The 23,410-nt window shown below is 40.9% G+C and overlaps 1 protein-coding gene across 1 annotated transcript; it reads right to left on the bottom strand.

Moving 5' to 3' along the window:
- Window positions 1–279: 279 nt before the first annotated feature.
- Window positions 280–2,511, bottom strand: LOC121759425. Its single transcript, XM_042154997.1, has 3 exons — window positions 1,775–2,511; window positions 1,283–1,621; window positions 280–1,210 (listed from the first exon to the last, which is right to left on the bottom strand). Exons 1-3 carry the CDS (start codon window positions 2,234–2,236, stop codon window positions 650–652), a joined length of 1,362 nt encoding a protein of 453 aa, XP_042010931.1. The 5' UTR covers window positions 2,237–2,511; the 3' UTR covers window positions 280–649.
- Between the last annotated feature and the right edge of the window lie 20,899 nt (window positions 2,512–23,410).

The raw sequence follows: 23,410 nt of genomic DNA, 5'->3' as shown, positions 1-23,410 counted from the left end.
TTCCATTTTTAGGGATAGACATGAAAGTAAAGAATTTCTATTTTGAATGAAGGGAAGAAGTAAGTATTTTTTAATTAGCAAGTCATCAAATTTATGGGGTCTGGTTCAAGTCAAACCAAATTATTCCCATAAAGTAGCAATGAGAATTGGGAAAAGCAACCCACATTATTAAAGCATTTTTACAACTTGCCCTACACTGATGCTGCTCTCCACTATATCTCAAACTAACCAAAAACAGCTGTATACATACATATACATACAGTTAGTTCTTCATCAAGATTAAAACAAAGACTGGTTTTCCCTTGCTGTATTACATAACAAGATCTCATGTTTACAGAGGAAATTCCTTCAACTAAGCAACACACAAATCTTGAAGCAGTATTACCCTTTTCCAACTGCTAAGTGCCGTTTATATTAGGCACAAAAACAAGAAAATTCACAATGGCTTTGCCGATACTAATATTAAAGCTTTTCACCATCTAAGAAAATATTAGATTAGCCTCCATTTGCCCTTACAAATGAGCTCTGCTATAAACACAGATTTAATGGAGGAAAAAACCCATTTACTACTACAGCCCTAGTTTGTTATTTCTTGCTGTGTTAGTAAAAATTAGAAACTGCACTCTACCCAAATATCAACACTACTCCCTCATATCTCCACCTTCCACGCACCAACTTTCACCCGATTACTCGGCTTTCCCCTCTCCTCTACCGGGAGCTCGCTGATGGAGGCCGACCCCAAGTCAGCCGGTGGAATGAAGCAGTCCATCGACAGACCTGGAACATTGAAGGCGACCTCCTCAATCGTCCAGGCTTCCTCCATCCTGGTTTTGGAGTGGCTCATTGCCATCTCCCCAAACCGGAAAAGGGTCACCACAGATCGCCCCGAGTGAGCTATCATGATCCCTTCAACGGGGCGATAGTCGTCTAGGAACGAGTTGATGGTGGTCTCCCAGTAGACGGCATCCCCACCGTTGGATTGGATGCGGGTGAGATGCGAATCCTCCATGTGAATCAGCAGCCCTGTCTTCTGGCTGAAGTAGCCGAACAGGACATGCCTTATGATCTCAGCCGGCCCCTCGCTCCTCGCCTTTAGCGTCCCGGGATCAGCAGCAACCTTCAGAATGAAGCAGTCTTCCCCCTTGATGCTCTTCTCCCCAATGCAGATCGAATCAGCAAACATACTAGCAGTCGTTCTCGGATCAAGCCCCTGCATTTCAAAGATCAAGATCAGTATAAGTGTGAAACACAGACACTTCAAAATTAATAGTACTATTTTCACCTGCAGGGCACGGCGAAGTGGCCGGACCGGCCCCTTTGCCGTGTGAGCGCCCAGCCACGGCGTGTGCCTCCAGACTAGCTTGCCGTTGCAGCCAGCGTGGACCTTGCTCCCTCCAACGGAAAGCTCCACATACCACATATCCGGATTCATCTGCCACAGCACGAATCCGCCCGATTCAGCAGCTCTACTCGCATTCCTACTCTTCACTACTTTTGATGCTGTTTCGAACTCGGAAGCCACCATCCTCACCTTCCCCATCGCGTAGGCGTTCCTCACCACATTCTGCCCGCCTGAAGCAGCGGTGTACTGCTGCACTATGTACTGCGCCGATGACGTTTCCTACCAAATCGTAAAAACCTAATTAAACACATATATTCATAATTTCATCATGATTTTAGGCGATTAGGCTAAAATTATTAACCTAAATCTCAAAAATGTTCGAATTAAACACAGATCACGATAACAATGAAATTGACGATGGATAATACGTACAATGGGGGTATCCTTTATGCTGAGATGTGGCAAGGGATCGGTGGCGCATACGTGCACCGGAGCGAGCGGCGCTCCCATTACTCCGAGCAGCAGCCGCAAATCAGACATCCTGGCGCTTCCGCCGCCGCCGCCGCTGGCATTCACGGCTACGGAGGGGTTTCGACTGAGCTGGCCGCGTACCCACTGGCTGAGGGCGGAGCCGAGGCGCTTGGAGTCGCCGATTTCCTCTCCGTCCGGATCCGGACCCTCCATCAGCGGCGTGAGCGTCTCCCCCATAGGCCTCAAACTGCCCGATCTCGCAATCGATGAGTCGGAGTTGCTCGAGACGACTTTCCGCCGGAGAAGTCCCGACATCGGCGACCTGCTCCGTCCTGGACTCTTCCCCCGCGACCTCGCCGGAGATAGGCCGCGCACCACGTCCTCTAACGCCGAGAGGAATCCATGCCCCTGCTTCCTTTCCATCTTCCGTGCCCTAATTAAATCAGTAATATGAAATGTAGTGTGTACGTGTATAAATTCACGAAATCGAAAACGTGGATTTGGTGTAGGGCGGAGTACTAGGAGTGAGATAGTATGAAATAGGGATGGCGTGATGGGGCGGCGGCGGCCATTTTTGCGTGAGGAGTTTTGTTTCTGTTGGAATTTCGGCGGTAGTGAGAGAGAGAAAGCGGGAGTGATGAGTGTGTTTTTTAGTTAGAGAAGAAGAGAGAGAGGCGTGAGAGCGACCTGTGGTGAGAAAGAAAGATGAGAGAGAGTGTGTGAGCTGTGCTTTTCCCTTGAATTTGAAAGGTGAGGCATGTGAACCCCACGCGCATGCTCAATTTGCAATTTTATTGGAATCTAAACTAAATATCCGATTTTTGTTTTTTAAGCCTCCGCAGCGCTGGCTCGTTGCCAGCTCGATCTCGTCTCGGCGAAACGAGCCAGCATCGAGTCAGCGTTGCAGGTATCCGTCGCGTCGCGTAGCCCGCAGCCAAGAAAAGGCTGGCGAGCCAGCTCGCCACGTGCGTTGGCCACATGACGAGCTCCCGTGTGGCCGTGACATCCACTCGTCAACCCGCGAGTGGGCGTCGTTTATATCCGTTGAAAAAATATTTTTTTTTAAAAAAATTCTGAAAAAAATCAAAAATAAAAAAAAATCCCCCAAAAATACTAGTCGTTTTTCCCAATATTTTAATATTTTTTTCTATTTTTTTAAGCCTAGGATCACTTCTATGAATATCAAATCATTCTCACAAATTATCCACCATAAAAAAACACTCTATTCTCACTCAAACACTCTATATTCTTCATCTCAAAACATTATTCTTCTCTCAAATTTAATCCATTCATGGATCCATTTGAGCAAATGCGTCGAATGATGGAAGAATCGCTAGAAGCAGATCGACGTATGGAGGAGGATGAAGTCGCGGCGCGTCAAAATCGACCCCGGAAATACATCCATCGTGACCGGGAGGAAGCCGCCGTAAGGTTGGTACGAGATTACTTTTGTGAGAACTTTGTATGTGGAGATACCTACTTCCATCGCCGTTTCCGCATGCGGCGGGAGCTATTTCTGCATATCGCAAATACATTGGCTGCCCGGGAAGAGTACTTCCAAGAAGGGTTCGACGCTATTAGCCATCCCAGTCTCACGACGCTCTAGAAATGTACTGCAGCAATCCGTCAGCTTACTCCTAGACAAACAGCGGATTTGTTCGACGACTACCTGCACATTGGGGACAATACTGGGAGACTGTGTTTGATGAACTTCTGCAAAGGCGTCCGGGCAGCCTTCACCGACGAATTTCTCCGGAAGCCAAACACTGCAGATTGTCAGTTTCTGCTCCAACTTCACGAAACAGTGCACAGATTCCCTGGGATGCTTGGCAGCGTCGATTGCATGCATTGGCAATGGAAGAATTACCTTGTGGCGTGGATGGGATCATACACGAGCGGCCACAAGGCACCCACCCCACTGTTATACTCGAGGTCGTTGCCGACTACCGGCTATGGATTTGGCATGCGTTTTTCGGGGTCTCCGGATCGAACAACGACATCAACGTGCTCAACCAATCCAACCTCTTCAGCGAAGTTTTGAATGGTAAAGCGCCGGCCATCAACTTCATCGCTAACAACCGCCAGTATAAAATGGGGTACTATCTTGCCAACGGCATCTATCCGAAGTGGCCAACCTTCGTGAAGACGTTCAGCAGGCCGATAAACGAAAAACATGCTCTTTTTGCGCAGAAGCAAGAGGATGTCCGCAAGGATGTGGAGAGAGCGTTCGGGGTTCTACAAGCTCAATTCCACATTATCAAGTCCTTGGCTCGTACGTGGTTTATGGAGAATATGGTCGACATCATGTACACGTGCATAATCTTGCACAACATGATTGTCGCCGACGAAGGACCTAATGTGCAAAATTGGTTCAACCCTAAAACCTCGGGAGGCTCTACCGCAAGTAGTCCGCCTCGAGTGGAGTGCATCCTTCTTTGCAAGAGCGAATGTGTGTTCGGACAAGGACACATGATTCTATCGCCAACACCCAACCCCAGGATGATCTAATGCAGCACATTTGGGAAAAATTTGGCAACCGTTAGACGATCACCCCATCACTTTCCATGATGATGCGGATATCAATAAATTGTAATATTAGGATTTCAATTATGTGTTTTCGGATGTTGTAATTTTTGTGTTTTTTATGATTTTATGAATTATTAGTATTAATTTAATATTTCAATGAAATATTAATTGAATTTGTTGGAAATAAAAATAAAAAATGAAATTGAATGAATAGTTAAGAGATGAGATGGTTAAGAGATGGAGGGTTGCAGGTAGGGCTGACAATTTTCGACACGACACGATAATCCGACACGAATCCACACGAAATTATTGGGTTTGGATCAAGCCTTATTGGGTTCGTGTCCTTATCAGGTTGACCCGTTAAGAACCCGATAATTCCGGGTTGAGTTCGGGTTGGATCCAGGTTGGATACGGATAACCAATTAAGAAATATTATTATTATTTTTATTATTATTAAAAAAATATATTTTACTTTAATTTTTAAATTTATTGTAAATCAGTTTTAAATCATATAAAACATATTTTAATAGTGTAAATTAGGTTGAAAAATAAGGTTTGATTGTTTAATATTAGATTTAATCGTGTAATATTAGGTTATAATCGTGTAGTATCAGGTTTGGGTCGTTATCGTGTCGTGTCAACCCAAATTATATCGTGTCGTTAACGGGTTTGTGTCGGATGCGGGTCGTGTTCGGGTTTGAAGGTAGCATGTTGGGTTCGTGTTCGGGTTTAGAGTTTTCTTAACAGGTCGGATTCGAGTTATGGGTTGGGTCGTTATCAGGTTGACCCGATAACGACCCAATCCACACGATTTGTCACCCCTAGTTGCAGGTGTTGTCTCTTAGTTAAGAGATGGAGTAAAAAGTGCACTGGGTTGAGACATGTAGATTATGGACGGTTTAAATCACAACTTGATGTGACCGACACATGAATAAGATAGATATCATTCAAATGTCGAACATACAGTTCGGAATGTGAGTGCCATAAATAAATGCTCATAATTAATGAAGAACCTCATGTTAAGGCCATCCGCAATGGGCGGACGATGGCACGCCCGATGGCGCGCATCATCCGCGCCATTCATCGTCCGCCCCCACTGTGGGTGTGTGGCATAGGCCGCGGACGATAGTCGCGGCCTCGGGCGCGACTTAAACCGCGGACGATGGCCATCGTCCGCGCCATCGTCCGCCCATTGCGGACGTCGCGGACGATGGCCATCGTCCGCGACATCGTCCGCCCCATTGTGAAGGCCGCGGACGATGGCACGCGGTTTCGTTTTTTATAAATAGCGTTCATTTGTAACATTTCATTTCACACGATTTCATCTTCGAAACTTACATTTACATAATTACTACGAAATGGATTCAAGCCCCAATAGCCCTACGTTTAGCGGAGAGGCGCATTGACCGGGTACAGAACCCGACGATTATCGTTCGTTCGGCGACAACACCCATTACGATCCCGATTTCAATACGAAATCGTATGGGTTGTCTGATATAGAGCCGTTGCCGCACCGCCCAACCGCATCGGCCGATCCCTCCCCCGCAGCGACCGGTGCCGCCAAGGGGAAGGCGAAGCGGAACCGGCAGCGGGCGCAGAAGTTGCCGCCTCCCGGTGACTGCGATGAGTACGCCCTCGGCCGTACGAACTACACCGACGACGAAACTCTCACTTTGGCCCGGTGTTGGGTAGATATATCGGAAGATCCGATATTTGCCAACAACCAGAGACAGACCGCATACTGGGAGCGCATCGCGGACCTCTACAATTCGGTCAAGCTGCCGACCGCGTACAAGCGCAAGAGTGAGCAACTCCGCAAGCACTGGGATCAAATCAAGAAGCAAGTGAACTTGTACTCGGCGGAGTTCGAGAAGTGCGCGCAGTCACAGGGGAGCGGCGAGAGCGTGCACGACGTGCGCTCTAAAGCGATGTTGTCGTACCGGTCGATGTTCGGCGAGTTCAAGCATGAGGCCATCTGGGCGCTTTTGAGGGAGAAGCAGAAGTTCCAAGGTGGAATTCTGCACACTGGTGCGCCGAAGAGGACGAAGGTCACCGAAGCTGGTGACTACACGAGCAGCGGCAGAGGCACTAACCTGGTTGACCTCAACCGGACGTACGTGGATGAAGGGAGTTCCGGCACACCGGTGTCCTCTCGGCGTCCTCCCGGCATCAAGGCTGCGAAGGCCAAGGGGAAGGCAACCGCGACGTCATCGTCGACCGCTGTCGCCCCTGTTCCGGACCCGGATGAGCTCCCGACGCAGACGGCCACCGCGTTTGCGTCGTTAGCTACAGCGTCGATGGCAAGGACGATGTTGCAGACGCACAAGGCCCTCAAGAAGTGCACCGACCCCGAACAAGCCGAGTATCTCCGTGCATTACTCGATGAGTTGCGTAGGAAGTTGGGAATTGACCCAACTTAGTTTCTTTCTTTTTTTAGTTGAATGGTGTAATTTTTTTTTATTAAAACTTCGCCGCTTGTTATTTAGTCATTTTTTTTGCTCGTTACGTGTTATTTGAAAATAGTTAAATTAATTAAACAAAACAACAAAATGATGATGTGGCGCGTCATAGGGCGCGCCTTAGGGCGCCCCACTGCAGGTGGAGAAGGAGGAGGATAAAAATGCTGACGTGGCGCGCCATAGGGCGCGCCTTAGGGCGCCCCACTGCTGATGGTCTAATAATAGGTTCGAAGTTAAACTTTGCATGCGGAGTAACAAAAGATGCAATATTCAACAAAATTGCATGTAGCTAAAAAATATTCTTCTCTAACTTGTTATCAATCCAGTTAAGTTGTTGGTTCTATTGATTACAAGAGATAAAAGCCGGGCGTAATACAACCCAAAAGAAGGAATACAAGAAACGAAACTGAACTGAATTACAATGAAACAAATAAACCGTGAATGTTTAGCCGAGTTGAGGAGGCCTCTTCCCGCAAGACGAGATACGCCCCGGTAGTGCTCTTCGGTTTGGCGTTTCGTCCCCAAAGGTAAAACGACTATGTCTCTTTTGATGCAGCACCTCAATCAATAGAGCTCCGGCGAACTGGATGGAGGAGAGGGCAGAGCTTCGACAGAAAGACAATGCAGAGAGGGAGAGAGCTTATGATGCAGAGAATGCTTGGAATTGTGTGTCCTAATGCAGTGGTATGGCTAGCCTATTTATAGGCCAAGCCACCATGCAGGGTCAACCGAGCCATGAAGGCTCATCATGGCAGATTCGTAACCGACGTCGGTTACGAGCGTGTGGCAGGCGTGTGCCTTTCGCATGTGGAGCGTGTGGATTTCTCACGTGGTAGCCGTGACTGTGCCTCGCTTGACGACGTGTCAAGCCACTTGGATTGCTGACTCGGCGGTGGTCCAAAAAGAATAGTTTGGGCCAAGCCCCAAGCCCAAAGACCACCCAAAGACCAATTGCCAAGATCCAAGTCCAAGTCCAAGTCCAAGCCCAAGATCAAGATCGAGATCGAGATCGAGATCGGGATCGGGCCCGGGCCCGGGGCCCGCAGCCGCGGCCGCGAGCGCGAGCACGAGCTCGAGCACGGGCTCGGGCTCGGGCTCGGGCTCAGGCGGGCTGGCGGCGGCGGCGGCGCTCGCGTGTGGGCTTTTTCACCCATCTTGGTCCACTATAATTATTAAGTAACATAAAGTCACTTAATTTATACACATTAAAAGATGTGTTAATCCTCCAATGTGGGATAATTAACACTAGTTAATTATTCCCTAAGCTCCAACTCCAAGCTTTAATTAAAAGCTAATTATGCCCAACTTTAATCCACTATTTCTCACTCACCGGAAATCGGATTTGAGAAAGTGAATATACTACATTTATCTACGTAAAATGTAGATCGACGCTATGTCATTTAATTTCACAAAATTAAATGTCTCGTCACATTTATTATTTGGTCAAAATCCATTGACCGGGCATATTTAATACCATGATTTCTACAATCCCCCGCATGAGTGGAAATAGCCGAATGCATATGCATGCAGACACAAGCTCAACCCTCGAGAGGTATATAAGCATAAGGATAGGTAGTTGTTGACTTTGAACCCTCCATAGTCGACACCATCGGATACACAGGCGGCTTAGTAGCGCGATGCTTTGAACTAATCCCCCACGGCGTGCACCGAGACAATGGTGTTAACGCTTAAACACCTCAACCTCATCCGTTCTCACGTTTTGTGTCCATTGCGGTCTTGGACACCACTTTGGATTCATAAGTGCATTTTTTTTTATGAAGCGACCACACTTCGCACTTACATAGGTGATTCTTAGTCAAGTACCTTGCCATACTTGGTCTCTTTGAGAATTCCATCTCTTTGAGATCCTTAAGAACCATTAAAAGTCATAGACTTAGCCTTTACCACTAGGCAAGCTCTCCAACACTCTATTGCTCTCTAGGGAATAGATATAGTTGAGTGTTTCTCATGAACTCTCATAGCTTAGTTGTCCCTTTGAACCAAGTTCTTGGGATCTCCAGTCATCATGGTTGGGTTACCACTATGATAATTCTTTAGTTTGTGGATTTCAAACCCATTCCCTCTAGCAACTTATTCATTTGATCACGGTTTAACCCTTTGGTTAGCGGATCCGCTAGATTATCTATTGACTTCACATAGTCAATTGTAATCACCCCTGTTGTGATCAAATGTCTCACGGTGTTATGTCGTCGACGTATATGTCGAGACTTACCGTTATAGAAGCCATTGTTTGCCCTTCCAATAGCTGCTTGGCTATCGCAGTGGATCAGCACTGGTGGCACTGGCTTAGACCAACATGGAATGTCTTCAAGGAAGTTCTTAAGCCACTCGGCTTCCTCACCAGCCTTATCCAAGGCAATGAACTCCGATTCCATTGTTGATCGGGTTATACAGGTCTGTTTTGTGGATTTCCACGATACAGCACCACCCCCAATAGTAAAGACATATCCACTTGTTGAAAGTGAGTCTCTATTATCGGATATCCAATTGGCATCACAGTACCCTTCAAGTACCGGGGGGTATCTCGAGAAGTGTAGCCCAAGATTTTGAGTGTGTTTTAAATATCTCAAAACCCTCACAAGAGCTCTCCAATGCTCTTTGCTTGGATTGCTCGTGTAACGACTCAACTTGTTCACGGCACAAGCAATGTCAGGTCGAGTGCAATTAGTCAAGTACATAATGCACCCGATGACCCGTGCATACTCTTCTTGTGCAACGGGCTCGCCTTTGTTTTTGCTCAAGTGAACGTCGAGTTCAATTGGAGTCTTAACCGGCGCGCCATCATAGGCTTTGAATTTATTCAATATCTTCTCAACATAATGTGATTGTGTTAAGATGATTCCATCATTCGTTCTTAGAATCTTCATTCCAAGAATTACATCGGCTAGACCCATGTCTTTCATGTCAAAGTTTCTCTTTAACATGGCCTTTGTATCGTTAATTACTTGAGTGTTGCTACCCAAGATTAACATATCATCAACGTAGAGACACACTATAACATGACCGTTATTAGTGCTCTTGATGTAGACACATTTGTCGCACTCGTTGATTTTAAACCCATTTGATAACATCACATTATCAAACTTCAAGTGCCATTGCAATGGCGCTTGTTTCAATCCATATAGGGACTTTACGAGCTTGCATACCTTTTTCTCTTGTCCAGGTACTACAAACCCTTCGGGTTGTTCCATATAGATTTCATCTTCTAGTTCACCATTTAGAAACGCGGTCTTTACATCCATTTGATGAATCTCAAGATTGTGCGATGCAGCAATAGCGAGAATCACTCGTATAGATGTAATCCTTGTTACAGGTGAATAGGTATCGAAGAAATCATGTCCTTCCTTTTGTTTAAAACCCTTTACTACTAATCGGGCTTTATACTTATCAACTGTTCCATCGGCCTTAAACTTTCTTTTAAGAACCCATTTGCATCCTAAAGGTTTAGCACCTTCGGGCAAATCAACCAACACCCATGTGTGGTTTAGCAAAATTGAATCAATTTCGCTTTGAACAGCTTCTCTCCAATGCAGCCCGTCTGGGCCAGCAAAGGCTACTTTTATCGATGTTGGTTCTTCATCCAACATGAAAGCAATGTAGTCAGGACCAAAAGTTTTTGGTGTTCTGACTCTATTGCCACGTCTTAGTACTGTATCTTTTGGATCGGGCCTTGCACGCTTGCGCGATTCAGGTTCCGCATCTGCTGATTTAGAACTAGTGGCTTCTTCTTCCACTTGTTTAGAACTAGTGGCTTCTTCAATTCTTGTCTCAGAATTGGTTGAGACTTTTTCCTTGTCTTTGCAAGGAAATGTATTTTCGAGAAATACAGCATTCCTCGACTCAATTGTTGTTCCTACTGTGATAGTCGATATTTCAGACTTGTGAACAACAAATCGATATGCACTACTGTTAAGTGCATATCCAATGAAGATGCAATCAACCGTCTTAGGTCCGATTGTAACTTCTTTGGGCTGAGGAACCATCACCTTTGCCAAACACCCCACACTTTGAGGTATTTGTAGGATGGCTTCCTTCCCTTCCACAACTCATAAGGAGTGACATCTTTTCCTTTGAGAGGGATCTTATTCAAGATATAGTTGGCTGTCAAAACAGCTTCCCCCCACATGTTATGTGGTAATCCTGAAGTTAGAAGCAGTGCATTCATCATATCTTTTAGAGTTCAATTTTTGCGTTCTGCAACACCATTAGATTGTGGTGAATATGGAGCAGTTGTTTGATGAATTATACCACTTGCGTTGCATAACTCCTCAAACGGGGCTACATATTCGCCTCCTCTATCGCTTCGAATCATTTTGATTTTACAACCAAGTTGATTCTCAACTTCGTTCTTATAATTTTTGAACGTTTCTATTGCTTCATCTTTACTTCTTAAAAGATAAATGTAGCAATACCTTGTGCAATCATCTATGAAAGTGATAAAGTACTTTTTACCACCTCTTGTTTGCACCATCTTTAAATCACATACGTCCGTGTGAATTAATTCAAGGGGTTTTGTGCTTCGTTCAACCGAGTGAAACGGCAACTTAGTCATTTTTGCTTCAAGACAAATTTCACATTTATCTTGGGTATCCAATTCATTAGCCTTTAGTAAATCTAAATTCACTAATCTTTTAATAGCTTTTGAATTCACATGTCTCAATCTACAATGCCACAAATTTGAAGACTCAATCAAATAAGAGGAAGTAGATGCTTTATTCTTATTAGCCAGTGGCTTTGGAACACGCAGTGTTGCTACACTAAGCTTGAAAAGTCCGTCGGTTACATAACCTTTTCCGAGGGACTTCCCAAACTTATACAATGCAAACCTATCGGATTCAAATACAAGTTTAAAACCCTTATTCACTAGTATTGATCCTGAAACTAGGTTCTTCCGGATGTCCGGAACGTGCAGCGCATCCTTCAAGGTGATTGAGACGCCAGACGTCATCTTGAGGATTACATCACCAACTCCGAGGATTTCAGACGAGGCTTGATTCCCCATGTTTATCTTTCTCCCTTCAACGTTGTTGTAGGTGGAGAACATACTCCTATCTGCGCAAACATGTGCAGTAGCGCCGGTATCAATATACCAGCCACCCTTGTTGTTGTTAATAAGGTTGACCTCTTCAGTGACCACAGCAATGAGGTCGTTCTCATCCCAGTCCTTGAACTCCTTCTCAACGACGTGGGCAGCCGGCTTCTTCTTCTTGCTGCGGCAGTCTTTAGCAAAGTGGCCTGGTTTGCCACACTTGTAGCAGTCGCCTTCAAACTTCTTTGAAGGTTGCTTTCCCTTCCCTTTGTCATTTGGACGGTTTGGGCGAGAGCGTTTGTTGGAGGGTCCGCCCCGCTCCAACAGATTGGCCTTGGCTTCATTTGGGGCGAATCCCTTAGCCTTTTGATCACTTTTGCGCACGTCGGCCTCGATGCGCAACTTCACGATCAAGTCTTCAATGGTCATCTGCTTTCGCTTGTGCTTGAGATAACTCTTGAAGTCCTTCCAACTTGGAGGGAGCTTGTCAATGATCGTGCACCTTAGGAATTTATCGGGCAAGGTCATCCCTTCAACCACTAATGAGTGGATGATCATTTGGAGCTCTTGGACTTGCTCCATGACGGGTCGAGAGTCGACCATTTTGTAGTCCATAAACTTGGATGCTACAACTTGTTCCGTCCCTGCAGCATTATCTATGCTATACTTCTTTTCTAGGTTTTCCCACATTTGTTTAGATGTGGTTACATTGGAGTATACATTATAGAGGCTATCATCTAATGCACTTAAAATAAAATTTTTACATAGATAATCCCCTTTTCTCCAAGCTTCATAGTCCGCCATGACTTCGAGCCTAGTCTCTTGGTCGCTTGGCGCGGGCGGCTCGTTCTTCGTGAGGAAGTTGGCGACGCCCAATGTTGTCAAGTAGAACAACATCTTTTGATACCACCGCTTGAAGTCAGATCCTCCAAACTTTGGTGGCTTCTCGGCAGGTGGCATCATTCTTGGTGCCAAAGGTGCCGCAGTTGGTCCTTGGAAGGAACCAATTCCGTTGCCCCCGAAGGAGCCAACAACGTGGTTGGGCATAGAGCCCCCACCATTCACGTTAGGCATAGAGCCCGCCATGGTCGTACCAGCCCCGAAGGGACTAGCACCCGCATGAGACCCGAAGGCCCCAGCATTCGTGTGAGACTCGAAGGCCCCAACACCCGTGTGAGACCCGAAGGCCCCAGCACTCGATCCATTAAAGGACCCGAAGGAACCACTCAAAGTGGAACCAACCGACCCACTCGAAGTGGATCCATCAGTGAGCCCAAGGGGGTTAACGAACTCCCAAGGGGTTGTTGAGGAAGAAGGATAGCGCCCGGGAGTGGGCATCATCGTCGGAATAAACGACGTGTTGATAGGTCCAGTGGTCGCCATGGTTGAAGGAATGACGGCGGTGGTGGCGGCAGCGGTGGTGTTGGATTCCGTTGACATCTCCAGCAAAGGTGTATTAAGTTTCGAAATTTTAAGTTCAGTTTAGAGGTCAAAAACCCTTCAAAAGCAAGTTATCTCGTCTTGCGATTGTTGGTTCTATTGATTACAAGAGATAAAAGTCGGGCGTAATACAACCCAAAAGAAGGAATACAAGAAACGAAACTGAACTGAATTACAATAAAACAAATAAACCGTGAATGTTTAGCCGAGTCGAGGAGGCCTCTTCCCGCAAGACGAGATACGCCCCGGTAGTGCTCTTCGGTTTGGCGTTTCGTCCCCAAAGGTAAAACGACTACGTCTCTTTTGATGTAGCACCGCAATCAGTAGAGCTCCGGCGAACTGGATGGAGGAGAGGGCAGAGCTTCGACAAAAAGACAATGCAGAGAGGGAGTGAGCTTATGATGCAGAGAATGCTTGGAATTGTGTGTCCTAATGCAGTGGTATGGCTAGCCTATTTATAGGCCAAGCCACCATGCAGGGTCAACCGAGCCATGAAGGCTCATCATGGCAGATTCGTAACCGACGTCGGTTACGAGCGTGTGGCAGGCGTGTGCCTTTCGCATGTGGAGCGTGTGGATTTCTCACGTGGCAGCCGTGACTGTGCCTCGCTTGACGACGTGTCAAGCCACTTGGATTGCTGACTCGGCGGTGGTCCAAAAAGAATAGTTTGGGCCAAGCCCCAAGCCCAAAGACCAATTTCCAAGATCCAAGCCCAAGCCCAAGCCCAAGATCGAGATCGAGATCGAGATCGAGATCGGGATCGGGCCCGCGGCCCGCGGCCGCGGCCGCAAGCACGAGCACGGGCTCGGGCGGGCGGGCGGCGGCGGCGGCGCGCGCGTGTGCGCGCGTGTGGGCTCTTTCACCCATCTTGGTCCACTATAATTATTAAGTAACATAAAGTCACTTAATTTATACACATTAAAAGATGTGTTAATCCTCCAATGTGGGATAATTAACACTAGTTAATTATTCCCTAAGCTCCAACTCCAAGCTTTAATTAAAAGCTAATTATGCCCAACTTTAATCAACTATTTCTCACTCACCGGAAATCGGATTTGAGAAAGTGAATATACTACATTTATCTACGTAAAATGTAGATCGACGCTATGTCATTTAATTTCACAAAATTAAATGTCTCGTCACATTTATTATTTGGTCAAAATCCATTGACCGGGCATATTTAATACCATGATTTCTACATAAGTTACAATTCATAATTTGTATTTTTAGTAAGTTTGAACTAAAATTTTTTGTTTGATTTGTTAAATTCCATTCTTGTGTTCAAACCATGATATTGGTCATGTTGAATTAGGTAATTCCATCAGGTCACTAAAATAATGTGGAACACTTATATATGAGCACTTCGCATGCCGCGCTCCTAATTAATTAGGGTAATTAGAATATTAATTAGAATGAATGAATGATTGATTGATTGATTAAGTTTTAATTAGAATGGCTACTTGCATGATCTCATTATATTATACTATCATAAAATAATTGTAGCAGTATCGTTTATAAGAAAAGGTATATATTGGCTAGGGGATTGTGAATAATTTTTGGTCGCACGGACGAGAGAAATAATAATTGTCCTTCATTTAAGTTGGGAGAATTAATTACTGAATGCACTTTAAGGACATGTGTTCTTTTTTTATAATACATATATTTGCACCCATTCCCATTGCAGCAAAAAGGTGATCCGGTCGTCTTGACGTCCCCATACTCCGGCCCGACATCATTTGAGGGAGTTCAATCAAGGTACGCAATAACTCGTTAAGGGAAGGATATTGGCAAGGGGATTGTGAATAATTTTTGGTCGCACGGACGAGAGAAATAATAATTGTCCTTCATTTAAGTTGGGAGAATTAATTACTGAATGCACTTTAAGGACATGTGTTCTTTTTTTAATAATACATATATTTGCACCCATTTCCATTGCAGCAAAAAGGAGATCCGATCGTCTCGACGGCCCCCATACTCCGGCCAGACATCATCTGAGGGTGTTCAATCAAGGTACGCAATAGCTCGTTAATGGGAAGGCCTTAACCCACTGGCTGCCAGAAACCCATCTCCCAAGGACTGACACTTGTGCCTGAGAGATAGAAGCAACTAGTGAGATTCGAACTCAGGCTCATTGCAGAAAGATCTGCCCCTTCGTTGCCAACTGCGCTACGCAGCTACAGCCAATTTTTATGTAAGATGGCTATTTTATTATACAGAATGAGTACTTATTTCTTTTTCTTCATTTTCATTCCAGATGGATTACTAATGTGATTATTTTTCTCATTTTCTAATGTTTACAATGTAAAAAATGTAGAACCACTGAATTGTTATTAAATTTCCCATGAATTCTTTTACTCCTACTTTTTAACGATAAATTTACCATCAAAGGAAAGACATGGTACATTTATACTGCATTTTCAAACTCTTAAGTTCACGTAAAATTCACGAAGCAACCAAACATATTATTTTCATTTTCATTTTCCATGTAAAATGTAGAACAAAATAACATTACATGTGCCCATGTAAAATGTAGCACAAAATCACACTACAAGTGTGATTTTGTGATTGTGAGTCCTTTTCTAGGTGGTTCTTTTTTCAATGTAATATTGGCTAGTTTTGTTAAATGTAAGTACTGTACTAAATAATTTTATTGATTAAGTATGTATTGTTAGTTACTTTCTACACATTTTTGTGGTTTGTCAATTATGTAGATAAACATTGGCAATAGCCAATAATGTCCCTCGCTCTCGTTGCAATTATGTAGATAATTTGTGCTCCTACTATTTAGAATTTTAGAATTTTAGATCTTTATTTAAATAGTATATTTTGACACTATAAAACACTGATATTTAAAAGGAACCCCCAACTACAAAAAAAAAGTTGCTAAAAGACATGTTGACTAGGCAGGATGCAACAAAACACTTAGGAAACTGTCGTAATCATGTTTTCATTTTGTAAAATGGCCAAATATTTCTATTTAATGGGCCTAATAGCCTTTTATAAATTCGTGATAATCACTAATCTAAATTTGGAGTGTATTGTATAGTGTATACTATTAAAGACTATATTGGATATTCCATGTGAACAATAAAATCCAACAAGAACCTCATCACCTGCCTAAATTGGGGTGGTTTAGTGAGAGTCTCACGTACGTACTTATTCGATGTTTATGCATTTGTATCCTAGGTTAAATTTGTTAAACTAGATAAATACTCTATTTAATAATTCTTCTATCTTATTTAAGATGATCATTTTTAATCTCTCCCAACTAAGATATTATATTTCACTTGTTAGAATAGAAGTTATCGCTTCTCATTAAAATACTTCAAGTATTATATTCACTCAATAATTTCATGCAACTAAAATCCGGTGCATTCAACTTGTGGAGCTTACTCAGAAAGAGATTGTCACGGCTGGTTTATTACCTTGTGAGCAACTATACAACTATACCTTGAACCGATATATATTGCATGTGGTGTGTTATATTGCTAACTTTCTTAAGTTGTTAATTCTCTAACTCATGAACGCAGTGTACGTATTAAAAATGTCAACACGATCACATTAAAATGTCAATACAGTCTATTAAAATATCAACTAAGTTTATGTTGACATTTCAATGTCATCGTGTTGACATTTTTAATACACTGCGTTGATGAGTTAGCTGAGATAACAACTTAAGAAAGTTAGCCACGGATCACATCTCTACTACTCGTTATACCAAATCAAAATAATTAAATACTAGTATTTAATATTAATTAAAAATATTAATTTATATATTCACTAAAATAAACATGTGATTACATCGATTTATTAAATAAATATGTGCGGAAGCTTGTAGCATACTATACTAGAATATATGAACATATGTTATTTTTTTCAAGATCGAGATATCCCCATCTAACTAGCTCTAAATTTGCTTAAAATATTATCTTTTGTTATTTTGATATGTTAAAAAGATAGTCATATTTCTAAAAATGAAAGTTTTTATCTAATACTTTTTTCCACTTTTTTATCCTCCTTCATACTTATTCACTTTTTCTCTTTATCTAGCTTACTTTATCAATTTTTCATTAAAATTTGTATCGTCCACAAATAAGACTATTTTTGTGAATGGAGAAAGGAGTATATAACAAATTGTAAGATGAAATATAAAATGAGTAGTAATTGTTCATGTTCCAAACACTGTAGATTATATTATAACATTAGACAAAGAGCCTAAAGAATATCAACACATTTTTGAATTTTCTCTCTATCTAGCTTACTTTATCAATTTTTCATTAAAACTTACAAATAAGACTATTTTTGTGAACGGAGAAAAGAGTATATAACAAATCGTAAGATGAAATATAAAATGAGTAGTAATTGTTCATGTTCCAAACACTGTAGATTATATTATAACATTAGACAAAGAGCCTAAAGAATATCAACACATTTTTGAATTTCCAAATAGAGATGGAAACATTATTTCTGACTAGCATGTGGCATTCTAGTAGGCGCATTAAAGAAATCAAGGAAAGTGAAATATTATTTCTGACTAGCATGTGGCATTCTACTTTTTTTTTATTGACAATATAGAATATATACATATATTAAATAATTACTAAGTTATTTTAAGCCATGAAATAAAACATGATCTAGATTCTAGTAGTTCAATAATGTAGTCGTGTAGATTAGGATTATTAATATAAAGTCACTATCTGTTGACATTGCTTTCGCATATTTTCTGATATGGAGGCGTGTTCACTTTGTAAGAATTAGGTAATTCTTGATTTAATTAGGCCAATTATGGTATTTACCTTCCACTAATTTATTTATTGAGAGTCTTATAATTGAGGTGGGGTCCGCACTATTCAAGCCAATTAAGGAAGATCTTGCATAATAGGTAAGATTTGTTTTTGCATTGAAAAGTGCACCAAGAAATTGACTTAGTTTTACACATTTGCCTCATCTTTCCATCTTTTCACCTTTCCACCTTTCCACTTACAGGGATAAATTTGTCAATCCATAATTCAATTAAGTCAAAGTCTTTATTTTATACTCCCTCAATCCCATTAAAGAGGGCTCCTTTCGTTTTTCACACGTGTTTTAGAAAAATCATAATAAATAGTTAAAGTGAAGGAAAAGCAAAGTAAGAGAAAGAATAATGTAGAAGAGAATCTCTTCCGTATTACTCCCCCCGTTCCACAGTAATAGAGTCATTTTGCCATTTTGGTACGTTTCATAGTAATAGAGTAATTTCCCTTTTTAGTAAAAGTCAACACATTTTTCCACACCCATTTACTCTCTCTTACTCTTTTCTCTCTTCATCTCTCTACCTTTTTTCATTTTCCACTTTATTCTCCTTTAGAGCATCCACATCCGTGCTTTTGCCAATGAGCACGGATGTGGACCCGGACCCACTTTTACTATCTGCTCTTAGGCAAGAGCACAACACCCACATCCGTGCTCTTCCGCAAGGACAAGCTCAAGGGTCCCACCATTATATTATTCAATTTAAATAAAAACATTTCCATAAATTTAAAATGCATTAAAAATATCTGGAATACTATTACAAATTACAAAAAATTAAAAAGTACATAATTAAAATCCTAAAAATTAAAAATTACATAATTAAATTCATAAAATTTAAAAAATTCACTACTCGTGGCCGAATTTCGTCCAAATGTGTTTGATTAGGTCTTCTTGTAGCTCAATGTGGGCTCGGGTATCTCGCATTGTGTTCATTGTTTCAACACGGGCGGATGATGTGTTGACAGTACACATAAACAAGCGTTTTGACATGTGAAAACGGCGCCGAAAGTAATCTTCCAGAAACCGCGGCTGGTCGGAAAAATAGTCGGCAACAAGCCTTTCGTTGGCTCCCTCCCAGTCACGATGGGTGTAGCGGCGAGTTGATCTAGTTGGTGGAGGAGGAGGGGCGGGGGTATTCGCGGTGACATAGGCTTCATAAGCGGCACGATATTGTTCATAGTATTGTTGTTCTTCGCGCTCCGCTTCCGCAATGAGATTGGTGAAATCCATTTGAGAGGGTTTGAGTGAGAGAGGAAGATGTAGATAAGTTGTATGAAAAAATATGAATGAGAGATGAATGTGAGATGATTTGATGTGAAAAATGGATGATAAATGCGTATATTTATAGATGATTTTGGGAATAAAAAAATAAAAAATAAAATCAAAAAAATTCCAGAAAAATGGTAAAAAAACGGCCATATTTTTGGGAATCTGATTTTTTTTTGGTATTATTTTCGATTTTAAAAAAATAAATTTCCAACGAAAATGCCGTTGGCCAATCAGAACGTGTCACATCAGCTGCTCGCTGGCACGGACGTGCTCGATGCATCGAGCAGCGCCACGCCAACGGCAAGAGCGCAGCGGCGAGCAGGTGGTTCCGCGCCGCTGGTACGGACGGGCGAGTGTCCACTCACCGCTGCAGATGCTCTTACTTAACTCACCTAACACAATTTTTCTTAATCTCCGTGCCGAAAATAAATGTCTCCATTACTATGGAATGGAAGGAGTATTCTCTCTCTTAATTTACTTTTCCTTCACTTTAATTATTTATTATGATTTTTACAAAACACGTGCGAAAAACAAAAATGGTCATCTTAACTGGGACGGAGGGAGTATAACTCGTTCAAGTTGTTAGAAATACTAAGAAATGGACTGAAATCTTGGCGAATTGCGGTGTTCAAAGTTCATTTGTTTAATTATGTTCAGCCCTACTTACAAATATGGGCCCGCACTATTGAGCATGGAAATGTGCCGAAATTATTTCTTTTCAAATTGATGGTTTTTAAAACTCACTGGAAATCTGGATCCAGAATTGAAGACATATTTACTTCTTTACCCTTCCAAAATTCACTTTTCCTCCCCCAACTCCACAGCTCATTCCAATTCCTTCCTCTCTCCTCCGAAAATATCTTCCAGTGCCCTAGATCTGTCTGTCTTTTTATTCCTTTGAATCCTATTTGAAGCATTTAATCAATGTTCACACTTTTCAACTAATAAATAGAAAAGATGCATCAATTGATATGCTCGACTATTTGCTTAAGCTTGAATTTATGGAGTTAAGGCCATTGTCGAAATCGAAAAGCTATGGAAGAATTTTTAAGAGAGAGACAAATGAGGTAGCTAGCATGGTGCGTGACTCCCGTACAGCCCCGGCCGGATTGGAGCAGGGACAGAGGATCAGGGGGTGGGGGACGAATCTAGAGAGCAATTCTATACATCAAATTGAGAGATTGATTGAAGAAGAGGGGCTGTGACAGAGCATATGCAGAGAGAGATGGAGAGTATAGAAGAAAAGGTAATGAAGTAAGTAAGCATTGCAAATCAGAGTAATGAGGGCATTTTAGGCATTCACTACAGAAAACTCTATCCATTAATATACATAAATTAAAAATTGATTCATATCTATACTTATTTCTACTTCCCTAAACAACGGAAATGGATGACATACATGTGACCTCTACATAAATAAATCAAGTCAGATTTATTTATGGCCTTCCCAAATCATGTAACCTGAACGAGTCCGAATAATTACTTCTTCCAAATCTTAGATATAGAATTAGTTTAAAGTGAACACGCCGATATTTATTGAATTCTATATTATAGATCACTATTCCATGTTCCTAACTGTCAATGAATGCTGTTTTATCACTTTTATATAACTATATTTGAATTCTTACTCTAAATCCAACTTCTTTAATATAAATTGCGCTATATTATTCCGTAAAGAAAAATACTACCAACTTCTTTAATATAAATTGTGCCTGCTAGTAATGCAACATATCAAATATTAAGGGTGACAAAATATACCTAAAATGCTGATACATGTATACTGTGATTTTCAGTATAGTATGATACTGTATTGGTAAATTTCAATACAATAACGATATGCATTTATGTATACCACAGTATATCAAAATTTTTGTATATACCGCACCTTTTCCAGTGGTCATTGATCTTGGTGGCAAAGAGCGTCCATCTCCTAACACAGATAAACACTATTTAGGATATATTTTATGGGTTAGTTAATAGTGTTTATTTGTGTTCAACTTATTTCAACAATACAAATGCTCAATGTTGATGAAGAAGAAAAAAAACGCCGTCCTTGATCAAATAGTATTGATTTCAGATTCAGTTTAATTCCATGTGTTGAGTTATTTGAATATGTTGGATTTTATTTATTGTCAACTTAGGTTTCCCTAGTTTTCATATGCTTTTAATTTATGTTTAATTAATTTTGTGCTTTTATTCTTGGTCGTGTGAGATGAATTAGAAACATATACAATTTGTGATGACAATAACTTGACATTGAACTATTTCATGAATGAGATTAATCTTTACAAATAAAATTACTTATTCTTTTTCAGGGGGAAAAGCAGTGTAACTAATTAATCAATCAAGTGTTTGTTTAATGACATATGATGATGGGGAACAAGGTGCATCAAACCTGGTTCTTCTTTTTTTGCAAATCTTTTGACCTTAAAATAAAGAGTTAAGGTTACGCAATTCCTAAAGCATGTTATAAAAAGAGGCACTTCCTTTCTTTCCATGTTGGAGATGCCATTGACACAAGGTAATAAAGAATTGATTATAGCAATATTTTATTATTGGGTCACGCAGACGTCAAGCTGTAAAGTTCCGACCATGATTTAATCACTATATTTGGATCAAAGATTATTGATTTTGAGAATCTCACGTAGATATAATTTAGAAGTTAATTAATTAGACTTAAGATCTTAATATTTTCAAGCAACTTGTGGGGCTGTTAATAGGGTTTCTATATATTAAGCCCAACTAAAGCCCAAATTTCTTAGCTTTAGTGTCATCTTGTTTGTGATATGAACTGCGATCAATCATGAATTATACTAGTGTTTGTTTTAGTACAAATTGCAATAGAAATCAAGGAGATTGTTTAAATATCAGTCGTTAATATTGCAAATTTAATATTTTTCACCGTTTGTCTCATGAACCGAATTTGGGGAAAATCATGTTTGGTCTAACTGTAAAAAATATTACACAAACAAACATTCATGCTTCTAAATAACGTTAATATCTAGATGAATTTAAAATTTAAGATATATAGAATACCATCGGAAAATGCTAGTCATTATATCAACAATCGATTTTCAAACTTGACTATAATTTAATTAAATTTTTTTAGTGCAAGTGGTTTATAAATAGCTCTTTATCAATTCTTAGCTTCTAACCAAAAAAACTTAGGTACCATAACATTCTTTTAAAAATTGGATGCACACCCTGATCTAATGTTGCATTAATTTTATTTATTATACCATTTATTTAAGATTGGTGGATGCGTAATTTACAATTGTTGTGTTTCGACATAACAACTAACTAAAGTGGTCAACCTGATTTTTTTGGGTAATAATCAACCTGATTTTTTATATATAATCTAAAAAATAATACTTGATTTTTTTGGTAATAATCAACCTGATTTTTTATATATTAATCTAAAAAATAATACCCTAAACCACTGGAAGTAAGAGTGTTATATTGCTAACTCAATACTTAATTTCTAACTACAATTAAATAATAGTTATTAGATATTCAAATCAAAGACCTAGATCATCAGCTCTGAAATGTCAATACGATCAACAAAAATGTCAATAAATAGTATTAAGGTCAATTTACAACAAATTAGTTATAACTAACTTTTGAAAAATATCTCGTAACATTAAAATGCAAATAACTTTCTTGATTTAAAGTATGTTTTCGCACAACATATATCAAATTAAAGATAATTTCATAAGGATTCGAACGAGATCTCACTTGCAAATATTCTGATGTCAAAATTTGATTTTTTTTTAATTTTCAATTTTTTCGTCCAGCAACAAATGTCATCATAGTATAAAAAATATGTCAATATAATACATGTAGAATGTCAATATAAGCATTGTGTTAACATTCTCAAAGCATTGTGTTGACATTCTCAAAGCATTGTGTTGACATTCTCAAAGCATTGTGTTGATATTTTCGAAACACTATATTGATATTTTCATCCAAAACTCTAATTTGGTAGTGTTTTGTTTTATCTTTTTTGATTTAATTAATAAAAACAAAAATTACATGTGACAAATTTTAGACCATAAAATTTTT

This window comes from Salvia splendens, chromosome 12 (genome assembly GCF_004379255.2).
Source record: "Salvia splendens isolate huo1 chromosome 12, SspV2, whole genome shotgun sequence".
Lineage (NCBI taxonomy): Eukaryota > Viridiplantae > Streptophyta > Magnoliopsida > Lamiales > Lamiaceae > Salvia > Salvia splendens.
The sequence above is the reverse complement of the archived record's forward strand: the minus strand, read 5'-3'. Positions and strand labels throughout refer to the sequence as shown.

Excerpts from the sequence above, each read along its gene's own strand:
- LOC121759425 (XM_042154997.1), bottom strand. The coding sequence starts at position 2,236 with ATGGAAAGGAAGCAGGGGCATGGATTCCTCTCGGCGTTAGAGGACGTG. Across the intron at positions 1,622-1,774 it reads GCATAAAGGATACCCCCATT|GAAACGTCATCGGCGCAGTA; the intron begins GTACGTATTATC and ends ACGATTTGGTAG. Across the intron at positions 1,211-1,282 it reads CACTTCGCCGTGCCCTGCAG|GGGCTTGATCCGAGAACGAC; the intron begins GTGAAAATAGTA and ends TTTGAAATGCAG.